Source organism: Ascidiella aspersa, chromosome 4 (assembly GCF_963924565.1).
Source record: "Ascidiella aspersa chromosome 4, kaAscAspe10.2, whole genome shotgun sequence".
Classification (NCBI taxonomy): domain Eukaryota; kingdom Metazoa; phylum Chordata; class Ascidiacea; order Phlebobranchia; family Ascidiidae; genus Ascidiella; species Ascidiella aspersa.
The window spans coordinates 12,017,537-12,043,286 of NC_139450.1; the positions used below are offsets into that span (position 1 = coordinate 12,017,537).

Here is a 25,750-nt window from a genome sequence, read left to right on the forward strand (position 1 = left end):
TGCGCTGGACGTTAGCGGTGCATATGTGACATATTAATTGACCTGCCACACATGGTTAAAAAGAGCAAAGAATGCAATTGCAATTCAACGCTAACTGTAATTACCGCGCCTTAGGTATTTTGGCCAACAAAAATTCCAACGCCCTAAGGCGTGCTAAAGGCAATGCACGTTTGAAAAAAATCAGAGATGTAATTTATTAAAACGTCCTACACAATCCCTTTTAATCGGGAAGCAAGATTATTGATTTTTAAGCAGATGCAGCAAATAAAGGAAGTTAGAAATGGAAGTATGGCTGAAATTGGTACGTCTTATAAAGAACAGAAGCGTGCAGCCAACTTAGGCTATTATTTATTATTTAAAGAAATAATTTTCTTAGTTTTTGCCACCTGGATGAGAGCGTAAGTTTTATATTTGAATCGTGTGTGGCACTAATTATATCAGCGTTGACAGGTGGCGGCACCGAAACGGTATAAGCCCATAATTAGCTGCACTCTTGCCATCTCTTGAATATCGCAAGTGGCTATTTAATTTATTGACAGTTGTTACAGTAATACAGGTTTTTCGAGAACGATTGCATAGTGAAAATTTACATTTATGACATCATATGTAAAAAAAAACGTACTTTATTTACTGTAGCATGTAGAGCGGCCTTTCCTAACCTGTGGTAAATTGACTCGTTTAAGGGGGTAAATAAACTATCAATCAAATTATTCACATCACTTGACGGAATGAAAAAAATGTGCCAGCTGTAGGTATTGATAGGCTACTTTCCTAGTTCAGATAAATTGCTAATTTAAAGCTAGACTAGTAGCCTATTGAGTCTTTATCGTCTTGTGTCGGTAACGTGATACTTCGCTAATATTGAGACTTTTTAGTTTATTGGCAACATCGCCGTCTCTTAGTTACTTGATTTGTCACTGACAGAAAGCAAGGGCATCCGTCGCATTTTAACTGATGTAACTTGTTAATTTCGTTTTTTAATAAATGAGTGCCATGTATTATTGGGGTTAATCTGATATTCATCTCTGTTAAAAGGGTAAAACATACAAAAAAGGTAAAGTGAAAGATGGTATTCGCTTTACAACATTGCCATTAAGTTATACTACTTTCCGCCATGCGAGAGTTTTTAACGATGTTGCAAATTGTTGCTGAGCACAGGCGGGCAGTGCATTCAATTTTGTAGCGAATTGTCAGGTTTCTTAATGCTTAAAGCGCTATGGGACAACGCCAAAGCCCGACGTTTGATATAAAAAATCTATCAAAATGTATATTGTGAGGCCTCTTGTGGAAATCAGCCGTTTATGTTGTGTGCAGCTAAATGTTAATATAAGACTATAGGTGTTCAGAATTCATCTTAAGCACCTACCAACTGATATGAGCACAACCTTTAAAGATGTGGATACGATCCCCGTTACAACAGCTGTTGGAAGTGGTGAGATATTCTTTTCACAATTCTAACGCAATATCATTATTTTGACTGGTTTGGCCATAATAATGACGTCGTTTCATATCGCATTAAATGTGTCTTAAGTACCGGGTATCATAATTGAAGTCGTATTGGACATTCCTGATTGAAATATCAGACTTTGGCTACAGCATAAAAACTATCTGATATGCCAAAATGACGTTCTATTAGATTTTGGCGCAGGTGCGACCTCCACAGCCGCCGAAGCAAAAAACACCTTGCACCCCCTCGATTACGTCATTTTCGTCGCTCTGCTGATGGTTTCGGCCGGAATCGGGCTTTACTTTGCAATCGTCGAGCGACGAAAGAAACACTCGGACACTGAAGATTACCTGATGGCTGGTCGACAAATGTCCTACGGTGACCTGATTTATAGCGGATTATAACTTATGGTCTAAAGCACTATAAACTCAACGCCCCGTAAACAAGGCACTCGAGATGTCTCCGTATGACAACGGTTCTCTTAAATAGGACTTATTTTTCAACCACAAACCGAGTTTTCTGTACAGTTTCGTCTATTTCCACAAAGTCTCATCAACAAAGTTTCAGTGACGTACGTTAATCACTTAAAACGTATTATCTTGCTTTATATCAACCCATATATCAACAAATATTTTATTCACTTCAATATCGACTACGCCGCAGCTTATGTATAACGAAGTAAGTTATTGTTATAAGATCAAGTGTTTACCCAGTAAAATAAGTAGTTTATCCTTTGCGATAAGATGGTTTGTCGAAAATATTTCATATATTTTAATTAGGGCGTTGGCATACGCAGTTGTCAGTTGCATGTGATTGTTTCCAACAAACAAACGTTAAAACAGTTGCTTGGATGCTTATGAACGCCTTAATGAACTTTTTTCTGAAAGGTTTAATAACTCCAACAAGTTCGCGATAACTTGTTTTTTTCTCTCATGTTACGACTTCCGTGCACAAACGAAAATCTGTCTTCGGTTATATTGTCTTTTCTATGTTGTAGAATTAACACGTGTGAGTCCTTTACTGACTGATCCTAGTAAAATTGAATACACGTTTACATGCGATTATTACAAGGTAAAACACGCAATAAATTTGTACCTTGTATACAACCTTGAACTATATGTTCTGTCATAAAAACAATTAGCCTAGTATATTTGTTCGACATTTTTTTTAGAATAAAAAGTACTGAAGGGGCATAAAAAATGACTGATATTTCGTGTTTTTAACGCATACGTTTTTTTAACAAATAAAAAACGCGTGTTACAGGTCCTGTAACTTTGAGTTTGATTGCTACGTTTATGTCATCGATTACAATACTGGGTGTGCCGGCCGAGTACTACATCTTCGGCACCATGTTCACCTGGTACGCGCTGGTATACGTGCTGGTGGCCTTCATTTCTGGCTGGGTATTCATGCCTGTCTTTTATGACTTGCGAATCACCAGCACATACGAGGTTTGTCCATATTATGTGCCGAATTTGGGCCTTTTTTCTTCAATAAAAAGCGCGGTTCGAGATCCGATGATAAATATATAACTTTTTATTTCCAGTAATAATAAACGTTTTTTCTGTATGAATCAGCGTTTTTTCTGTATTGAACGCACGAACATGCTAACACAAAGAAGTAATAAGCATCGAGTAGCCTACTAGTACATTATCGTTAAGGAGGTTCGAACCCACCCCTGCGGGTATGCCAGAAACTTGCTTTAACAATAACCCGATCCACTATAAAACAAGGTTGTAACTTACCCAGGGCTAACGCCATTGGTTAGCTAGTTACTGTATGATCCACAACCTTAAATTTTTTTAAGTTGTATATAACTAAACTGTTTGCTTGGTCTAGTTCGGTTTTATTATTGTACAACAGTGCTTCTCAACCCATGGCGCAAAACTGGGTCGCTGTTGAAAATGGTTGGTTTCACGTGGTAAAATTTATTAAGATTAGTTCGGAGCAAAATTTCTCCATAAAAATTAGAAAACTGCGGACCATATATAAAGAAATTTAGGCATACAAAAAGACAATAACTTGTTGGGGGTATATAAAAATAGAATTTATTGTTTGGTTGACTTTAGAGTTATGGGACACATAATTTGAAAAGGTATGATCGATCAATTTATTATGATGTTTAAGTGGGATTTGCGATTTCGAATCGCGTTTAATCCTACTAATGTATTTTAAGTTTTTAATGTTATTACTTGGTGTCCAAGCTTGATTGGTTTTCTACATTAATATATTGTGACTTGCAATCTTAAAAAAGTTTGTATACGTTGAAAAGTTTGTACTTAATCGTACGATTTCCAACAAATCTTGTATGGATAGCATTTTCAGGAAATCCACTGCAACCATACATGTTTTAGCGCCACCACGTACGCTATCACGGTGATGAAATCACCGCTTATATTAGAGTCACACCAGACACTCCCTTAGAAATACACTTGTGACTTGTGTGCGAATTGAGCGATGTAAATCGAGACTCGAGCTTAAAACAACACAGAGGCCTAGTTAAAACAGCGCCGAGCGTGCAAGCGACCCGCAAGTTTTACTTTCTATCTTTTCAGAAGAAGTGTCATCTGACGCAGAGATTCTTAACAGGGGGAGAATTTTGAAGTTTCAAGGAGGGGGTTTGGAATCGCTTTTTTATTGTCGGTGTTTGAACTAATGCTGCACAAACTATTTTTTTTTTTCTTTTTTGTGCAAGCCAAAAGTGAAATAAATAAAGAAAGAAAGAAAAAAAAAAAGTAAAAAAAAAATTTTTAGCGAAACTGATAGAAATTCTCCAACTTGACGTCACTTATTTACGTCTAAAACAAATAAACTTGGGAAAACTTGAGGTTATCGTTCCATCGTGCACAAATAGGCAACTGAAACCTTAGCTTAAATACATTTAAGGATCCTTTATAATAATTGACGGTTTTTCTTTGCAGTACCTGGAGATGCGATTTAACAAGGCAACTCGACTTACCATCCTGGTCTTGTACTTCGTACAATCCGTAAGTAGATGAAACGTTGTTAAATCATGGACTTATGGTTGCTGGACTTTTCTATCCTTAGATTGTCATTAATGATTTATTGATTAAATTTTAAAACACAACAATAAATTTATTCAGTTTTCCGATGTCGAATATTTTTATTGTATTGTAAATATTTTTTTTTCTCGTTTCCGAAAATATTTATATTTTTATTGTATTTGTAAATATTTTTTTTCTCGTTTTCCGAAAATATTTATAAGCTAAAAGGCTTCTTCGGGTATTTTTTTGCATCAGACGTTTGTTATTCTTTGTCAGTTGATGTACGGAGGAATTGTGATTTACGGACCAGCATTGGCACTGAGTGAAGTGAGTGGTTTCAGCTTATGGAGTGCAATTCTTTCAACAGGATTGGTCTGCATATTTTACACAACTTTGGTGAGAATTTGCCAAACAGTGATAATCTAGCCCAGTGGTTCTCAAAGTTTTTTTTGTATTCCTCCCTTAAAGGCTTAAACAATGTTAATCCCTCCCAAAAAAATTACAAAAGGAATATTGCCAAAATTTCACAGTATATGGATATGATGTGCAAGCATGGGCGCCCGCACGGGGGGGGAAAGGGGGGACACTTGCCCCCCCACCCCTGGAATTTCAAAATGCGATTATTAGTATTATTTATAAGTGTAATAGGTATTACTTATGAAGGTTAAAAACATTATACATTATCCATTGCCCTCAGTGGCGTATCCAGCGGCGCGGGAGTTCTTACCCCGTTTTTGTAAGTGATATTATAGGTTTTTGTTCGTTTTTGTCATGGTGTAACAAACTGTTTGAAGCGGCGTGCTTTTTAAGCAATTGGGTCACGTGTCTTAATCTAATGCGAAACAAAAATGGAGCGCAAAACGCCGTTTTTCGTGTTTTGTTTGGTCGACTGTAAACGCTGGAAGTTTTTCTCTTTCGTTATTTGTTTATGTTGACTGATTAGCAAGTGTGTATGACGTATTCGACAATTGACAACGCTAAGTCAAACCTTCTTTCTTTTTTTCTCGCTAAGAAACGTCGAGTTATACGCAGTATGATCCTCGCTGTTCGCTCTCTATGCTAATATCCGATGTTGGTGTAACATCGACATTTGTTTAACTGAAGCAGATTCTTAAAAGGAGGTATAATGGTGACTGTCGTGCGCGTTTTAAAGTCTCCATTTTTAATAATAGTTAACGCAAAATTATGCTCTTTAAGCATACTCTAAGACCACGTACTAAGTGTGCAATGGACACAACTTATTTCCCCTCAACCGCAGCTTGTAATTTGGCTGACTTGACTCGGCGCAGATGTTGCGCTAATTGTGGCATAATAACCCTCGGGATAAACGATCTTCGTTAGGTATTGCAGGTGTCCAGAGGCGTGCTTGTAATTTAGCGCTAGTTCTGTTTACAGAACTTTAGGAAACTACGCTGCTGATTCTACCAATCACACATATTTCACGGTCTTGGTTTGTTTTTTTACCTGAAGTTAACGATTGTACACCCTGATTTCGCAGGTGGCGCCTGACAGGATTGTCGACGACGCACGTGCTCGCTTTTTCTGTACGTACTTGGGTGTTTCTGATTAGTTTTTTTTATCACGTCTTGCAATCACCATTCTATGACGTCATACTGTCACTGTTTTGTGACGTCTTAGAATGTTTTTTTTTCATTGACGTGAAACGAAAAATAGGGGAATTCCCTAAGTTGAAAATTTAGGACCCGCTTTTTGATTTTCTGGTTACGCCCCTGATTGCCCCCCCCTGGAAAATTTTCTGCGGGCGCCCCTGTGTGCAAGGTGTGTTTTTATGATTCATCTCAGAGATAACAGTGAACATTACAAAAGTAGGATACAAAGCGTTATTCATTGTTAATGTGAACCATAAGCTTCATGTTTAAACCAAAAATCAATGAAAATTGAGCAGAAAAGCATGTCAGTTTTCCCGAAGATCACCGCGTTTGCAAATGTAAAGTGTTCCTTATAGGGTTAAAATATCTGTCATGGCAGTAAAACCACATTCAACTTAATATGTAGTCGGAAATGGAAGAAGTGTTTGCTCTGCAACGGTTAATTTGGCATACTTAGCACAAACTTGTGGATCCAACCACATGTTTCTTAAATGAATGATTTGGAAAAAGCTCTCGAGCATTTGCTTTGGCATTTTGCAGAATTTAAAATATATACTGGATCTGGGCAATCTTATGTTTTAACCTTTCTTTACTTTACTTTTACGTATTACTTTTATCATGCTTTTACAACCATGCTAAAACAAACAAACAGTATAAAACAGATACCTGGTGCTAGTGAACTTTACTTACTGTGACAAAACAATAGACATTGTAAATCAAACAGAGTTTATTATGACCAAGGTTTAACTCAGTTAAAGCAGCATATTGTCTTCACATAAGGCTACTTTAAGTCGTATAGTAAGTAGACGTTCCCATTTAAACGTTGAGCAGTTATAGTTATGTGTTATAATTATCAAATAACAAAAAGTGAGCCATTTTCATCCACTTTTCCTCCTCAATTCCTCACTGGAACAAATTTCCTCCCCAAAATTAAAAAAAATTCAAATTCCCCCCAAAGTGAGCCAAGTGGCTCCCTTTAAAACCACTGATCCAGCCCTTTACTTTTCACTTAAAACTTTCAGAAATGTGAAAAAATGTAGCTTTCTGTTTCATGCAACTAATTATATTTATACAAGGGCGGCCTAAACCTATAGCAAACATCATAGTTTGTTTCCGTGATTTATTTTTTAAATATTCTATATATCTTTAAAGCAGTGGTTTCTGAATTAGGGTTGGATGACTCTGTTTATCTTAGTTAAGGTAGGTCAATGCGATGTTTTGGCAAAAATTAATTCGTTCGTGTTCCCATATACGTTTTACGTTTGCACCTAGGCTTACAAGTGGATAAACCCTTACATAGAATTTTTGTTTGGTTTTACACTTTCTATTGTTTTTTAGTGAAGGTTTTCTATTTTTCTTTGCTAGTTAGTTTTACCTTTTATTTTTGCTTTTCTTTTTATTGTTGATTTTAATTTGGTGACCATATTCTTTTTCTTAAGGGCGGACTGAAGGCCGTGATATGGACAGACGTTATACAGGGCGTCATAATGATCGTCGGATTTTTAGCTGTGATTGTTCGCGGTAGCGTGATGCAGGGAGGATTCACAAATATATGGGACGCTGCAGTTGAGGGGGGACGGATAGACTTTGTTCAGTTAAGTCGTTCTCTTGTTTGGGTCAACTATCACTATAGTTATTTCCAGTTGAGCTAAGCAGTTTTCTAAAATATTACGTGGCCATATTTTAGTTAAGTAAATTATTTTGTATTGAATGTAACACCTGTCCAACTTTGAGCAAATAAACGAACTGTGTGGTGTTTATAGGTTACTTTTCAGGATGTCACGTTAAGATGTAACTTTGTAACGTCACATTTTGGTAGAACCTTATGACGTCACGTTATGACGTAACTATGTGACGTCACGTTATGACGTAACTTTGTGACGCGTTCTCTAAAACAATTGTCTCTAAAATTGTATTTTACAAATGACTTGACTTTTACTTGAGAAAATTACTTATTTACAACACTACTCTCTGTTTCTCTGGTAGTTGTGTGTAAAACTACCTTTCCATTTAGCTTCGAAGCAGACCCGCGCATACGTCACACTTTCTGGTCTATTTTACTCGGTGGAATTGTGTTCTGGCTCGGAGTGAATGGAGTCAACCACGCCCAGGTCCAGCGTTACGTCTGCTGCAAATCCAAGAACGACGCAAAGAAGTTTGGCATTGTTATACGTTTCGTACTTGATATAACTATTTGAGCCCATTTTCAGTATTAGCTAGGCCTATACGCCAATTCCAATACCGCCGTGAACACTACCATTATTAACTTTAAACATTTACGTACTGGCATTTTGATGTTTGAATGAAATGCTTTAATCGGAATGCCTATTTAATTTTTTTGCTAATACCCAAGCTAACCTATTAGTAGAACTGTAACCATTAAAATTTTGCGATCTTCTTTTAGTATTTACGGCACATTTTATACCAATCTAAGTATAAAATTATCTAATTATACATTTTATACCAATCTAAGTATAAATTTATTTGTGGCATTATTCTGTCTTTAGCTCGTGCGTTTGTTTTGCACCATGACATTTTAATGCAGAAGTATCGTGTTAAACGCTGTTGGCCTTGTGGTGATCCTTGTATTGGCCGGAATGACCGGACTCACCATATACGCAACCTACAAATCTTGCGATCCACTCAAAAGCGGCAAAATAGAGAAACCTGATCAGGCAAGTTCTTTGAAATGAAGAGTTTTATTAGTTAATGGTTTAAATTCACCGAATTTGGTGAAAATATTTTGCCGCTACCATGTTATTCTAGGTTTCCTAACCACAATTACATGTTTTGTCGGCAGTTGTTTCCATACATTGTCATGGACACGCTTTCCACTTTCCCTGGTGTACCTGGATTTTTCATTGCTGGTGTTTATAGCAGCTCCCTGAGGTAAGTAAATGCCTTTAAATAGAATTTATCCGCCTTACAAAGCTATTGCTTAAAGGTTATCTTAAAACCACCTAATAGATTTGTCCTGTTATGGTATAAAGAGTACACGACACAGCAAGATTTAGCCGAAGTTGTTAAAAACTATATCACACGAATTACCGTTTATCTACTGCTATAGCACCATTTCTTCTTTGATGAACGCGCTGGCCTGCTGCGCTTTGGAAGATTTTTTAAAACCGCATACGAGATGGAGACCGCGTACTTACCTGATGACCTCGAAGTTCCTAGTGGTGATTTTAGGATGTACTTACATTCTAATCGCATATATCGCCTCTTTGGTCGGCGGCCTAATTAGGGTAAGCATGCATTGTATTTGGCTTTGAGCTGAATGTATCACAACATATCAGTCGGTTAATGTAGGAATGACAATCAATACAAATTTTAGATTACCATCTTGTCGTTGAATTTAAAGCCTTTATTATCGGTATGCAGTTTTATCATTAATTTATATTTTTTGTTTAGCTTGAATTGTTGTTGCATACTGCAAACTGCATAGATACCTTGGTATTATAACTTTCTTAACTTCGGCATTAGAAGATTTGTTAACTGTTTTTTTTTTTTACAAAATAAAACGTCAGCTTGACGTGTTTTCAAACAACAACGACTTGAATAAATTTTTAGATGAGCTATCGGCTAAGCGCAATTACCAGTGGTCCAATAGTTGGAGTCTTTACAGCCGGAGTGGTAATGCCTTTCTTCAATTCACACGTATGTTTATGCTGACCTAATGATACACATTTCCAGTGCATTTTTCACATCAAGAAATAACAAACTTTACAAAAATTATTTATAAAAAATTAAACTCATGTAAAAGGGGTATAGTTATTTGAACTCTCTGCTGATTTAAACTGTTGTTCATATTAAATTTTAAATGAATTCGGGACATTTAAATTGTTTTCAAATTTACTGAAATTTTGCTTTTTTTAATTAAATTCAGAAAAAAATTGTTAGATTTTGTTTTAAAAACTTTAATTTTAATTTTCGGTAAGAACATATTTTTCGTATAATTAGGGCGCTACAATTGGTGTTCTTGCTGGCCTTGGGTCCACGACTTGGGTTTCTATAGGATCTGTTATCTACCCTCCTTCAAGAGAGTTCTTGCGTGCTCTTCCCTTGTCGACTGATGGTTGCCAAAACCCAACATTTTTCGAGCAGGAAATCCTAAAAGTGGCAACCAACTCTTCTGATGGAGTAAAAATGCAACAAATAGATGCCAGGTGACGAAAATCTAACGTGATACTGCATGTCTTCTACATGTTGAATATGATCGAAACGGCTAAAAAAAAGTATAAAATAATTTAATACGCAAAATCGTAAAGCGTTCCTTATTTAAACTAAAAAAAATAATTATCTTTACAAACATACACATGAATACACACAAATGACGTTCACCCGTTAAATAAACAAATTTTACTCAACTCAGCATTTCGCTTTGCCTCACCAGCATTTCACTTGGCACACCGCCCTCCTGAACCCTTTGACAAAAATATAAACATATTTTACAGTCCTTCAATAGCCGATTTCTATGCTATTTCTTATATGCACATCACGCTTCTTGGATTTTTGTCAACTATTATTGTCGGCGCACTGGTCAGCGTAGCAACTGGTGAGTTTACGTTTCTTTTGTTAAAATGACTGCAATTAAAACTAATTTAAAAGGCGAAGGACAATACTTATTTTGGTTTTAATAAATAAATTACAGTCTTCTACAATTTTTGCAAGATTAGAACAAACTACCCTTGAGCCAAAACTTTGTTCTATATGTTATCGGGCATTGCAGGAAAGCTTGAATAATCTTCACACGTTGACTTGGCTAAAAAATTGTATAAAAACTTTTGACAGCGAGATTTATTGGTTTGACACCTGACAGTTCAAGATTTTCTTTCTTTTAGGTGGAACAAAAAACAAGCCGCCTGAGAAGAAACTGCTAGCACATCCATTTGCTAAAGAGCGTCATGATTCTCGTGATTTAAAGAAACAAGCGAAGATAACTAGCGCGGGCGATTTGTCGAGCCATCTGATCCAGGAAAAATCACTCTGGCCAGGAGCTTCAAAGTCTGTGCAACCTTTAGTAAAAGAATGCCAGCCAAGACAACTCGACGTCCAGGAAACTGATCCGTATATTTAACAGACTTTACGCTTAAGGCATACGAGAAAAATTAAAATTGTTAGGAACGATAGGCCTACCTATACGCGCAGAAATTTAAAAGCTGTGTTATACTTGTGGCAGCTCTTACTCTTCCGCATTGCTTACCTTGTCCTCCAACAGTATGTTATACTGTTTTTCATTACTTAGTCGCAAAACATGTCTGCTAATTTAAAAGTCGGATAAAACTGTAAAGCATTTAGATTGTAGAAGAACGGCATTTCTAACATGTTTGTACATTGAGTTATATAATCATTATAAGTAATTTGGTTGCTATAATAAAAAATACTTATCAACAGATTTAGAGGCCCTGGCCACCGTTCTATCTGACTCCTTTATTATGAAAATGAATAAACTGTCTCAATATTTTAACATGTATCACACCAAGTTGCGCATTTTAAATACATTTTATATAAATTGTAGATAAATTCCCTTTCAACAAATTTCACTTTCGCAGTGACGTAAAACAACGTCACTCAAAAGCAACTGCGTTAGACTTATTGGAGTTTACCAAGCTGATTCTTTTACACGGCATCTTGTAACTAAGCATCGGCCGCCACAATGAAATGCAAAACGTTACTAATTGCTTTCTAAAAAAAACAGTAAGCAAGTATAATAAAGGTGGACACCGGGCAAACTTCTAAGTTTGCCATTCAAATTAAGTAGTATAATGAGGTCTTCTTATACAGTTAAATTCGTCAGAAAACGTGCCTGAAAGCCACTAAATTCGAAATGAACTTTAAAAGTTGTTTAGCTGATAGAAATGCCTTCAACGAATGATTTGAAAATCGAAAACAAAAAGGAATGATGAAATAAATGTGTGACAGCTACATTTTTATTTATTGAAATAATACGGCTCATTGGCAACTATATGAAAGACTTAAAAAAAAAAATTAAATAAAAAAATGAAGCCTACTTTTCATATTGCTGCCACATGCTGAGTTGCAGTTGTTTTGCACAAAACAACATTTCGGTTCGTTTCGTATAGGCCTAATATTTGCCTTTTAACTCGCATGAGCAAATACGGAATCCGCCTGTTCGCCGGCAAAACGGCGTCCGTGAAAAAGCTTATCCCAACATAAACCAAACAGCCCCTATTTAAAAGCGATGGAACAATGCGAAAGCCAAGCTAAGCAAGCACTGACCGTTACGCTCCAATTACTCAAGCCAGGCCTGCAGTAACACTAAGATGAGGGACGGCGGCAATGTGCGGTCTGCCGTACAGTCCGCCTCGCAGGAAAAGTCAAAGGCTCAATTAGTCAAAAGATGTGATTAAGTATGGAATGGCGCGGTATTTATCCGCCTCGTTAACGCTATCGGAATTTCTGCGTGGGAAATTTAGTTGATCAAATTGCCCCCAACGTGAGTTTAAGGCCATAATAAAGTGTCTGCGAGTTTGATGTTCCGATAAAGGTATCCCAAAATATGCCTTTCTTTCAAAGTGGTAAAAGGGGAGAAGATAACTGTCGTAAAAAACAGTCTTGTTTTATCGTTATAGTGCAGTTGCGTAGTCCTTTTAGTGTTCAAATGAAAAAAGGTATAAACTTTAAATGAGAAAATAGATTACTTTAAATTTGTCCTGTAAGGCAAATCAGAAATTATTTTTACCTAATCTAAAATGCTAGATCGGTGAACATCTTGTCGGAAGTATCGATTAGTATTTTTTCCTTGGTATGCTCTTTTGCAGGAGTTCTGTCTCCATATTTAAAGAGCGGTTGAATGCCTCTCTTACATGGTAATTCTAGTTAAATATTAACAGATATACGATCGTACAATGTGTAGGCCAGTTGTGTAACTGGACTGTTAATTCCGTTCTCGTCAAGTCGATCAGCCACTTTGTTATGATAAGCTGCTATTTAGTTCATGTGACGTGGACCTGGTAGAAATTTACTGATTACTTTGTTTGCTGTGCATCAAGCATGGGCGTTACTGATTTCGCGACAACTGCTGCAGTTACAACGACGACAATTGCAGGTGTGCTCAATTGTGTTTTGCATCTTTTTTTGTAAACCATTGTTTAAGTAGCCATTACATACTTTTATAGCAGCTAGTTCCTAATCCAAAAACTACAGCAGACAGTCTGCATTTATTTTCAATGATAAACTTTGGTTGTAAATTACCATTCTTTTATGGTGATAAACCATAAATCAGTCTCGCTTGACAACTGCATTAGGGCACATAGTAGTAAAAACAAGAGCTATAATGCTTCTGTGAGGGGCCAGTTCACTTTTTATACGCCCAGTCGCTCAGTTCAAGATAAATACGAGTATAAACAGACGGAGCTTAAAACGTTAGTCAAACCATTCTTTTGTTTTCCAAATACTTTTTATTTTTTTATTTAGTATTGTAAACTGTTAAAAACGGTAGAGCAATTCATTTGTAAGTTCATCACCTCATTCAATTGACATGTGGTCTAATTTAAAGCAACTTACTGATATTGTAGTCGACGAACAAGTTTGGTAGACGACAAACAAAATTGTCTATAATAAATAGCCATACATGCTCAACATTTAGTTATTCATCTTAATTTGTGTGTTTCTAAAACGATACATTAGTGAAGCTTTGCTATAGCGGCAAGTATGAGCAGGCCTACGAAGTAGTCTATCGCACTCATAAACTGACATACTGTACCTGGCTGTAATTTTGCAATCTATTGTATTTATGTAGATGTGGGTGCCACAAAAAACCTGTTTCAACCGATCGACTATGTCATTTTTGTTATTTTGCTTATGGCCTCGGCTGCAATCGGCCTGTTCTTTGCCATTCGCGACCGAAGACGAAAGTATGGAAACGATACCTCAGAATATTTAATGGCAGGACGACAGATGTCTTTTGGTAAGAAATACATATTCACGTCTTTCCGACATAAAGGCAGTTTGGTAAGGATACATATTTCTTTAAACTATTTCCTAATGTATTCCGCGTGGTACTGCTTTTTGCAAAAAAATATTTTCTTTAACTTAGTGGCAGTTTGCATTTATATAGTTTAATCTGGCACAAAATATAGCACCCTCTTCAGAGTTTATTTAAATTTATACCGAATGACAAAATATTTTGTTTAGGTCTAAAAGTTTGGCCCCTGACCTTAAAAAAGAGTATTGGTGGACGCTATAGTGATTCTTGTATGTATAATGTTATTTTATCTAATCAAAACTAATGCTGAATTATCGGATCAATTTTTTTCAAATGTTGTATGAAAGAAGGGGCACTGAACAGTAGTTTGGTCAGATTTATCTCCTTTCAGTTAGTAAACACAGCAGAACAACCACACAAATAAACATCTCCTATTCAACCATTACCAGTGCATATTTTAATCGAAGCACAACTTTCAATTTTATTCAGGTCCCGTGACAATGAGTTTGATCGCCAGTTTTATGTCTTCCGTAACGATACTGGGGGTTCCGGCTGAGTATTACATCTACGGCACTATGTTCACCTGGTTTGCGCTTGTCTACGCCCTGGTGGCCGTTATCATCGCCTATGTTTACATGCCGGTGTTCTACGACTTAGGTGCACACAGTACATACGAGGTTCGTTAAAGCCGGGTAAATGGAAACTTAAAATATAGGTCACCTTCGTGTTAAATAGTACAATTTTCGCGCCAAATGCACAGCGTTCCGCTCTGAAAATCACGCATTATTGAGTGATGCCTTATCTCAACTGGTAGGCTTGCTATTTTAATCCAGTGGTATAACATGTTTATTGGACGAAATATTTTTAACACTACCTATATTCAAGGACTTCACAGTTCTAACTTTACTCACACCGTTTTATATTTCAGTACTTAGAAATGCGATTTCATCGGGTCACCAGGCTCATCGTCACGTATATGTACTTTATCTTGTCGGTGAGTTTTTTTTTTGTTATCTTTACCCATACACAAACTTAAACTTTCCTATAATGCTTGCCCAGTTGCTGTACGGTGGAGTTGTAGTATATGGTCCGGCCTTAGCGCTCCAAGAAGTGACGGGATTTGATCTGTGGGTTGCAATCCTTTCAACAGGCTTGGTTTGCATGTTCTACACTGCACTGGTGGGTTTTTCATTAGGTATCGTAAAACACCTATATATGTATGTTATAACGCCAGTATCTACAAAAAAGAAAAACACAGTTAAAAACCTGCCACAGTTTGTTCCTATTTTGTTGTCTTATTTACAGGGTGGCTTGAAAGCTGTTATTTGGACAGATGTATTGCAAAGTGTCGTTATGATGTCGGGATTCTTTGCGGTCATTATCCAGGGAAGCATTAATCATGGTGGTTTCGCAAACATATGGAACGCAGCGTACGAAGGAGGACGCATAGATTTTGTGCAGTTGAGTAAAAACGGAAATATTTTAATATAAATACAGCATTATATGTGTGTGTTAACCGCTGGCCCGCTTTTAAAACCTGCGTGTTAGGTTGTTTTTGGAATAAATGCACTGAAGCAGGGTAAAAACTTTTTACCATCTGTTTACGCCAGGGCTTTTCAATACGTTTAGGAAAGTCCCAGATACGAACGTTCAAAATTTGTTAAAGTCCGGCAAAGGCAACTACATACTTCAAAATAAAAGAAGTTTTATGTTTTCGAAATACAAAACTATTTAACTGAGCTTGTAGATAAATTTACGTTTTCTTATTTCTTTGCGAGTTCCTAAAATGCCACCAAACCGTACATCTGAGTATAGTTAATCAACCCAAACAAACTGGAAATTAATTGAGGGCCATGCACATTCCAAAAAAACAGCCATCCAAAAGTCCAGATGTAGAACGAAGAAAGCGATTTAAGTTGTCCTGGTATATTTAATGTCGAATGAAATGTTGCAACTTTGGTTTTGTAACTATAGTACCGTAAAACTCTGTCATTCCCTTTTTCTTCTGCAGTTTTGAGGCTGACCCTCGTATACGTCACACTTTCTGGTCCATTCTCTTGGGCGGAACAGTGTTCTGGATCGGCATCAACGGCGTCAATCAGGCGCAGGTGCAGCGCTACGTCTGTTGCAAGAGCAAGAGCGACGCACGAAAGTAGGCCTGATCGGATTAACTAAGCCAACACGAACAACGGCTGTCTTTAAAAAGCTTATTGCGAAATCGCACTTTTTTCAATTTACAAGTTTAACGTATATACGCATTTACCAGCCAGTCAATGGAAGTTTCAAAACATGTTTAGAAGTATATTGCTTCGCAATAAAAAATATGTAGGACCTAAAATAGCATTTTATTTTTTTAAGGAAACGTAAAAATGAATTGCAATTACATGCCAAACTTTTCTGTGGTATACCCCTCATAATGTAATAAACCTTTCGTTTAACGGTGATACAAAATTTATATTTGTTGCTTGCACGTATACGCGGTATAGTTATGCGACACTTCAAATTAATGTATTTTTTGAACTATTGTTAACAATTTGATGTGGATATTCGGAAAACATGTAGCCTAACAATTGTGTAAAACTGATATAGGTCCATACTCGCGACTCCTAGAATTCGTGGCACTCCTTTAATATTGGGAAGCGCTGGTTTGTTACGTTTGCTAATCCATTGTTTATGTCTTCTTATTACAGAGCAATTTTGCTGGACGGCTTTGGTTTAATAGTTATTTTAGTGATGGCCGGAATGACCGGACTAGTCATTTACGCGACCTATAAAGACTGCGATCCATTGGACAGCAACGCTATCAGTAAATCAGATCAGGTTTGTAGACAATTTGCCTTTCTTAAGCTCTCATAAAAAGATCCAGCTTATATAACGTGTATTCATATTTTTCCAGCTTTTTCCTTACATTGTAATGGACATCTTGGGATATTTACCAGGTGTCCCTGGCATCTTTGTTGCTGGCGTTTACAGTAGCTCCCTGAGGTAATGTGTAGTATTAATCTTTTTATTTTACACAGATCGTATTGCTTATCAATACTTTGTTATGAATTCTGTATTATATACTTCGTCTTTTTTGGAAAAATAATGCTTTAAGAAATATAAAGCCATCCAAACACTAACTTTTGTCCAAAACTTTTTATCGAATCACTTATCAGAGATAACTATTTAACGCTTTCTAAACTGTCAGGCGATATTGAAACGGAAGCGATGGTAATCAAATTGTGATATTTGTGTCGTGCTTGCATGAATTGAATAATGCTTCAATGAATTGAAGACTTTTAAACACGTTGTGCCTTTCAGTACTATATCTTCGGGGATGAATGCCATGGCGTGCGTCGCTTTGGAAGATGTCATCAAACCGAATACCAACTGGAGACCGCGCACCTACCTAACTGTCTCTAAGATCCTCGTCGTAGTCTTCGGGGTTCTGTACATTCTACTAGCTTACATGGCGTCTGTTGTTGGCGGACTAATTCGTGTAAGCACATACCAATTTATTAAAATTGGCCAAAAATACAGTTTGGGGCGCATTGACAAGTGACCCTATGTCGATCCATCCCTGTTATTATTTTTACTTTGTCTCGGCGTCCAGGATTGTCTTATCAAAAGCTTCCCCTTTGTTATTAGTCATCCATTGTTGTCGTACACCTACACTAATTGAATATTAATTTGCTGTGATTAATATGTTTAGCCAACTTGCTCAGCTACAGATTTACCGTAAAAGTAATGGCGCGTCTTCCATGTTAATCCAAAAAAAAAATAATAGTTCGATAAGCACTGAAACAATTATTCCAGTAATTTATCTGAAAACTATAAATTTTAAACAATAATCGTCGATTCAGTGTTGTATGACTTAAGGCAGTGATCGGCAAACTGTTATTGTCGAGGCCCAAAATACCCTTTTCGAGATGCCTTAGAATATATACCGTCTTTAGGCGGAATAGATTTAAGTAAAACCGATAAAAGTTAATTTCCATAGTTAAACTTAGCTAAAAGTATAGTTTATGGGAGGGAGACATGGCCTGGAGGCCCTTTGATGTAACAATGAACCAAGATAAATCAGTACACATAAACTTTTACATAGTGCGACGAATGTACCGCTATCACGCGGCCCACAACTGCTTGATTAAACTAATTTATCGAAAAGTAGCTCGCGGCCTAATAAACATGACCAAGAGGTCCACATTTCTTTATAGTTTGCCGACCACTGACTTAAAGCAATGAATTTTATTTTTTTAAGTGTCTTTATTATTTTATTTTAGTGAAAATGACTTGACTTGGACTTGCTGTTCAAAGACTTGTACTGGGACTTGACTTGGACCGAGTCATTTTAAAATGATTTATTTACAACACTGCGTCGAATACATGAATATTAAATAGAGCTTAAAAAACAGGATAACATTATTATATTGTTGGTTGCAGATGGCATACAGCATTCTTGGAATCATTGGTGGCCCGATAGCTGGAGTTTTCACGTTGGGAATGCTCATGCCGTTTGTCAATCACTGGGTGGGAGTTCTTGTGTGCTGTATATGACCGATGTTTGAAACTTGGGATCCAGGACTTTAGGGGGTGGTCATAAGTTTTTTTAGAGATGTCGTCGAAAAATTATGTTATAACGTCACGTCACAAAGTTACCTCAGTGCGTGACGCCTTAGAATACAACATACCTCGTTTATTTTGTTAAAGTTGAAAGGTGTTATACTTTCGCTGCAAAAGCTACATTGCAAAATGTTATCGATTCGCGCAAAGAAAAAAAATTATGTCGTTTGATTTGGAACTTACGTGAAAGACTGTGCGATGGAGACGCAGGACGTATTTTGACTAAAACGACATTTAACAAAATAGGCGAAGCTTAAGTCATACCAGAAACTTTTCAAATTAAAAAAAATCATATTCGTGCGAAACGCGAAATATTAAATACCCGTTATGCCATTTTAGCGGATAATTAAATCAGTTCTCCATAGCGAATTGATTGTAACGCATCCACTAGCTTATAAGTAACAGGTAAAGGTGTTTGGTTTTTGCTTAATTTATCTAAAATAACCTCTATAAAATCATTTTTAAATGTTTCCGTCTAGTTTTTTGTATAAAAAATGCGTCTTCTATAAAATGTAAATTTTGCCAAAAAACAAACTGCGAAATTTCTCACGCTTCAATTGATTTATCTATTTGACAACATTTGACAAACAATCAATTTTTATTGACAACAACAAGCTTCTTTAAGTTACACATTTTATGTGATTACGATATGACGATTTTTACGATATAACGCATGTTATGATTTAGCGTATTTTACGATATGACGTAAGTCATGCTCAAGTACCAACCCCTAAAATCTTGAAAAGGTTTAAAAGCGACCCGGTTTAAGGTCTTAGATTAAAAAAAACAGTATGTGTATATTTATATATGTATAATTGTATCATTGTTTGTTAATTAAGGGTGCAACATCTGGCGTGCTTTGTGGTTTAGCTTCAACTGTTTGGGTTTTCATTGGATCCCTGGTCTATCCCAAACCAGCTGAATTTTTTGGCGCACTGCCGCGGACCACTGAAGGGTGTTCAGCAAAGGATGCCGTCATAATCTCCACCACTGCCCCTCCTACCAATTTCACGACGATAGGTCTCGTTTTGGCAAATGCAACCACCACCGAAACTATGCCTACGGATACCAGGTATAAGCCAACACTTTGTGGTTTAATCATTGTAAGTTGTGTAAAAACACGAGGACTGCAATTGGCTGATATAAATTACAACTCATTCAAAAGCCTGCATATAGCTCAGTTGGTAGAGCGACGGTCCCGGCTAGACCGGAGGTCGTGGGTTCGAACCTCACTGCAGGCTAGTTGTTTTTCTAGCCTGCTCTGCCTGCATCATTAATCGATAGATTCGGTGAGTGTGCAATGGCTTTCAGTGTACATTAGTCAAAAGATTGGGAAATAGCCAAATGGTTAGCTTTCCTACCGTACAATTCATTTTGCAAACGTTTGTATGGCATTTAGTTTTGTGTAGGACCTAAGCCCACTCACCAATTATAAAGTCACACCTAATGGTGCACATACCAGAATAACTGTGGAGTATTATCTGCAGTAAGGTTCGATTTACTACTTTTTGCCAATCCTACCTTTTTGCCTTAAATTTCCAAACATTGCATAATTTTTATGCGTTTTAACTTCAACTGCGTGTGATTTAGGCCCCCGATCGCGGATTTTTATGCGATGTCATACATTTACATCGCGCTGCTCGGCTTTGCAACATGCATCATTGTTGGGATTTTGGTCAGTCTAGCCACAGGTATAACTGAACAAAACTATTTAACTTTTGTTAAACGTTTTTCTTAGCTTAATTGATAGGCCTTTGTTATAGCAGATGTTTTACTGTTGTTTTTTTAGTATTGTTTTTGTAAAAAAAAATTAATAAAAAACGTACTCACATTTCGATACACGTTGGATATCAGCCTATATAATTTGGCACAGGATGCACCAAGAAAAATCCTCCGAACAGAGAACTTCTGTGTAGCTTTCTGAGATCAGGGGATGACGATGCTAATTCCGTTCTGGAACGTTCGGCCAGCTGGCACGCCGCCTCCCATCACATGGTGCAAGTCACTGGCGACATTGCAGAAGCCCAGCCTCTTCAAACAGCCAGGATAAAAGACGATGAAAAACAACCCTTTTCTGCCGAGAAGGAGTCCACTTTTTAAACAACGACATTATTGTATTTTTTGTTTTGCCAGTTTATACAGAATTGCGTCGTTAGTGCTTAATACGCCCTTCGAGTAGTCAGACATGGAACAAAAATGCCCGTTAAAGAGTGAGTATAGTGCGGACGTAACTCTGCCATAAAATTGATCAGTTTTTGCTTTTAAACTGTTCGTAAACGACGGTTGGTTTTCTATATTTTTAATTACTACTTCCTTATGATAAACGACTAATCTTAAGCAGAAAACCACTAAAAAAATGTGTAAAAATATTATAGACGCCGCAGTTCTCCAACTGCCGCCATTTTTACCACTTAATACCTTTTGTCTCACTAACTTTGCATCCACTAACGTTGAAACCATAGTTTATTGTTTTGTGGTTTTGAAATGAATGATCCTACAAATCAAGATTAGCATCTAGGAATACTTTTATGAAGTTGTCATTTCCTTTAGCGTAGTAGTCCAGTGTTTTAGCGTATTGATCGCGACCCAAATTTGAGCTTCACGATATTTATTTTGGATCACTTGTCAAGATACAAAAAAAAACTTTAAAAATTGTAGACAAAGTTGAAAAAAGAATATTAAGAAAGTTGTAAGCGTCACACTTGATATATAGCATTGTTGCCTCATGGTTGCAACATGTTAAACGAAAAACACTGCAGTGAATGAGCTTTACCACGTGTATATTGGGCGATTTCATATAAGTAATACACCAAGACAGACCATAGATCGTGCCGTGTTATAAACAAGTAATTTTGAAATGACTTGCGTGCTAGTCAAGTCATTTGGAAACTGTTTGCAAAAATGCAAGTCCAAGTCAGGTAAACTAATCCTTGTAAGAGCAATATCTCAACTGAAAAATATAAAAAAAAAACGCAATGACACACCTCCGGGAACGTCGCGGCACACCTGGCTTGGTCTCGCGGCACTTTGGAGTTTTAAAAAAATGTTTGCGGTGCGTTAAACCTTGCGAATGATTTCTTGAAGTGTGGTACGCAGGTTTTTTTTTTCTTCTTTTTCTCAATAAGTCAAATTGTGGACTTTTAATGTTCAGCGCATGTTTATGCGGTGTTAAATACAGCAAGGTATCTTGCATTGCATCTTATTATAACAAGAAGCGGACGTACAAGGAGGTGTTGCATTGACTGGTCTTGTCCGAAGTCACATAGGGTCGAGTCGTCTGAGTATGACAATCTTTGTGCAATGTGTGGTTGAGGTTTAAGAGATGTCCGATATAAGATTACCGTGGGCGAAATGGCGTGATGCATTGTCTTTACCTGCTTTAACAAAGCATTGACTCTAGCTTCTCGCCGCATTTTCGGTATGTGCTGGGGTGCCAGACAGTTGTTGCATAGTCGTAAAAGCGTCGCAAACTGGTTTTAAGTCGGATCTGTTAAAATTGTTAAGAAAGCATCTATTCCAGCTGCCTTTCCTGACTTAGGATTCTATATTTCTTTGCTGAAATCCTCAATGGTAAAGCGGTAAGTGAAGCCGAGATGTTCATCAGAGCATGGCCTTTTTGGCTTGATATTTTAGCTTCTTAGGATGACTGGATATATCTTTGCCATTTAAAAGAAGTTGGGGGGGGGAATCTGGTTGGCGGACCTCACATAAATAGCCTGACTCACATAAATAGCACTTAAATACTGCTCGTGAGGTGACTCTACTACTAGAATGATGCCTGGCACTCCAGGACGGACCAGTTTCAACCTCGGTACGTCTCCTGTATACATAGCACGTGACAGTTGTGATACACACATGACCAAGTTTGTGATTTTTTTGAGTAGAAACCTTCCATATTGACGGATAACACAGTAAGATATAGGTCTAGGGCTCACTTTTGGTTTATATTGGTATCCTTTTGACAGTTGAGTGGCATGCAGAACTAGTTGGCATCATTGGCTTTATGGAAGCACTTTTTTATGATTAGTTTGCCTGCCAGGATTGCGCTTTTGCATTGACAGCGGTTCTTTATACAAGTAAAAATGTTCCCATGCACGCCTAACATCGTTGCGCGGTACACCGCAGCGCAGCAGTATATCGTTACGCATTACTGTGATTAGCAATCAATTAACCAATAACATACCTCCCCGTAATTTCCTTCCCTCTATTATACATCTTTCTAACAATTGCCATTCTATGCAGACGTGATATAGAGGTAAATCATAGTCTTAACCAACGATAGGTTTAGACGGGTGTCGGGTATAGACCTAGACTAACAGTGTAACAACATATAAAGAATGACATAATTCAGTGTTAGGATATTTCAGGCCCCTGATTTCGAGAATGTAATTATACTTGTTTCGAATTTGCTTTAGTTTTAAGAGGGTAGTTTTTTTTCGCCGAAATAATTTTTTTCGCTTTTTTTGCATTGGAATAGCCTACACACGTCGATCGCCACGTAAATGCCATGGGCAAAGTGTGAAGTAAGTCCAGGTACATTTCGCAGAGATGAAAATACTGTTTAGTAGCCTATACTGCACTGCTTCTTAAACTTTTTTAGTTTCGTTCACCCCTAGCATCTATCTCCAGATTTCATTCACCCTTGTCTCATGATATGATAAAACTATCTCGTCTATATATAACAGCACAAAAGACTTTATGTTGTTTCGATTATTGTTAAAATCAACTCAAGCTAAGTTTTACCATTGTTAATCTACAATTTCGCTAGTTCAGGAATATTAAGTTAAAAAAACACAAAACAAAGTCACCAAATTGTTGTACTTATACTAGGACTAAGTAAAACGAAAATAGAATTGTTACGTTTGAGAAATACGTGCCATATCCACAACTTTTTTCAGCAGCGGCACCCTTTGTAATTTTCCTATGACTTGCACCCCTACGAAAAATAGAATTTTTAATCAAATATCACTGAGACAACAAAAAAATAGTGTAGTTTGTTGTCGGTCGCGAGAAGCGCGAAAAGAATTGGATTTAATTGGTTGAATTGGCGCTAAACTGTAAAATCATGAGGCTTTTCGCAAAACATTTCTTCCCCCTATTGCTAGCCTGTTATCCAATTATATAAAATATGGATAAAAAATAGTTCGAACGGTGGATGACTTTTATCGTTTATCTATAAGTTAGAAAAATTATAATTAAATATGGCCGTTATAGCTTCGATGATATGAAAGCATGGAATGGCACTCAGAGAGACTTTGTGCTCAACAAAGTAAACAAAATAAGATAACAGAAGATTCGCAAATTTTTTGGGGTCAGTTTTGATGTTAAAGTTGGCAAAAACAGAGTTTGTGCAGCACTGTAGGACTGGTGTACAACCAAACCAAAAACAATACCATTATCATAGCAAAAAATTTAAGACTCGGGACTTGACGGAGTCACTTTGTTTTTCCAGGAGTCGGACTCGGGACTCTAGTAAAACCATGTAAAACTACTCGAGTTCCGAGTCCGACATGCGCATGCGTAGTATTAAAATTTAAAGTCAGTTAAAATTTAACTGACATTGCCGCAAACTGTAAACTGTAAAGGTTGAATAACAAATGGTGGTTATATTCCAACAATGTATTGTAAGTGGATAAATTATATTACACTCTGATAAGGGATTTCTGAAAATCCACCTAAATTTAGTTGCGTAATTGGTGAATTACATGCTGTAGAGTCGGAGCCGGACTCGGGACTCGACGAAATATAAGAGACTCGGGAGTCGAACACAACCGACTCCGCAGCCCTGACAGAAACCACATTATAGTATAAGGAAACTGCTTTTCGCATGAGTTTAACAATTGTTTTTGTTTTACCTTCACTTATTTTACAAATTCGTTGACTGGGTCTTAAGTCATTAGCTTTTCCAGCAGTGCCACGCAATCTTTAAATTTTAAATTACACACACACAGATTTTCAAAATAGTTGTTGTGTTAAAATAAGTAAAAAGATTGAGTAAATTTTAATTCACTTAAATGCTTTTGCAGGTCATTTTAAAGCCGATATCACATTGTTAAACGATAACATGAAAGATTCACATGTCATTGGGTTCATCCTCATTTGCTCTTTACCGTTATCAGTTCTTTCACAATTACAGTGCACCATGGTTGATTCCTGCAGGTAACTCGAAGATTACGGTGGTCGTGCTGCACAATAAATTGATCTGTTAACCGTTATTTTTTTCTGACAGCTGTCAGCCTAACAATGCCGTTGCTGGAAACCTCATAAACTTGCACAGCATAGCTTCGGTGGATGGAGAAGCAAAATTTATCGTTGAAGAAGGTGGAAATACTTACTTTTTTAATCCTTGCATTGGCTTTTCTCTTGGAACCTTTACCGATCTAGCGGTGAGTTTATATGGAGTGCCCTTTTAAATCCGGATCAATCGCGGATCATATTCGTTTTTTTTTCGTTATGTGCCTCATTTTGGCCCAAATAACGCTTACGAAATCTAGGACTAGGTAATTTAAACAGAAAATTGTAGAGCTTAACAAATTTGGAACAATAGACGGGTAAACAATGTTTAGGGATACTTGCAATGGATTTGAATTTGGTGTGTGATGTTTAATGAATCTTTAATCGTTTTAGACACTATTTGTGTTTCAAATAGGTAGGGTTAATTTTTAATGTAATAGTTTGTTTGTTATTCAGGTAGCCAAACGTACGGCCGCTTTAATGGTGGTAGATATGGGCATACAGAGCAATGTGTCGTTTGACTACAGCACGAATTATCTCAGATTGCTGTATACATCGGCGGATAACGGGCAGTAAGTCAACTTGCAGATTTTTTCTCTTATTTTTTGTTTGGTTTTAATTTTTTAATTATCGATTGCTTTCTAAATGCGCTTTATTGCCCACAAAGCGTTCGTAACAACTTTTTTGTTATTATTTTTAGCCAATCCGTCGTTGTACTTAAATGCAACGAAACGATTGGAGCAGAGGTTAGCCTTACATCAAGTTGGCCAACAGTAAGCTAGTTTTGCACCAATTTTTTTTTATTTGTGAAAATTTAACCTACTGTTATTAAAATGTTTTTTCTCATTACAAAAGACATTTTATTTTTTAATTTTCATACGACAAAAGTAACAAAGCTAAA

General features: G+C 36.9%; 1 protein-coding gene across 1 annotated transcript; it reads left to right on the plus strand.

Moving 5' to 3' along the window:
- Nucleotides 1–1,313: 1,313 nt before the first annotated feature.
- On the plus strand, nt 1,314–20,715 carry LOC146147892 (uncharacterized). The gene is made up of 28 exons (XM_083387959.1): nt 1,314–1,432; nt 1,637–1,825; nt 2,711–2,898; nt 4,369–4,434; nt 4,729–4,848; nt 7,502–7,656; nt 8,077–8,217; nt 8,608–8,737; nt 8,863–8,951; nt 9,130–9,307; nt 9,633–9,719; nt 10,023–10,228; nt 10,517–10,617; nt 10,904–11,129; nt 12,325–12,425; nt 13,825–13,992; nt 14,500–14,687; nt 14,939–15,004; nt 15,070–15,189; nt 15,316–15,470; nt 16,022–16,162; nt 16,701–16,830; nt 16,907–16,995; nt 17,314–17,491; nt 18,436–18,522; nt 19,455–19,672; nt 20,206–20,306; nt 20,489–20,715. The coding sequence occupies exons 1-28, from the start codon at nt 1,375–1,377 to the stop codon at nt 20,713–20,715; spliced, it is 3,903 nt and encodes a 1,300-aa protein (XP_083244085.1). The 5' UTR covers nt 1,314–1,374.
- The last annotated feature ends 5,035 nt before the right edge of the window (nt 20,716–25,750 follow it).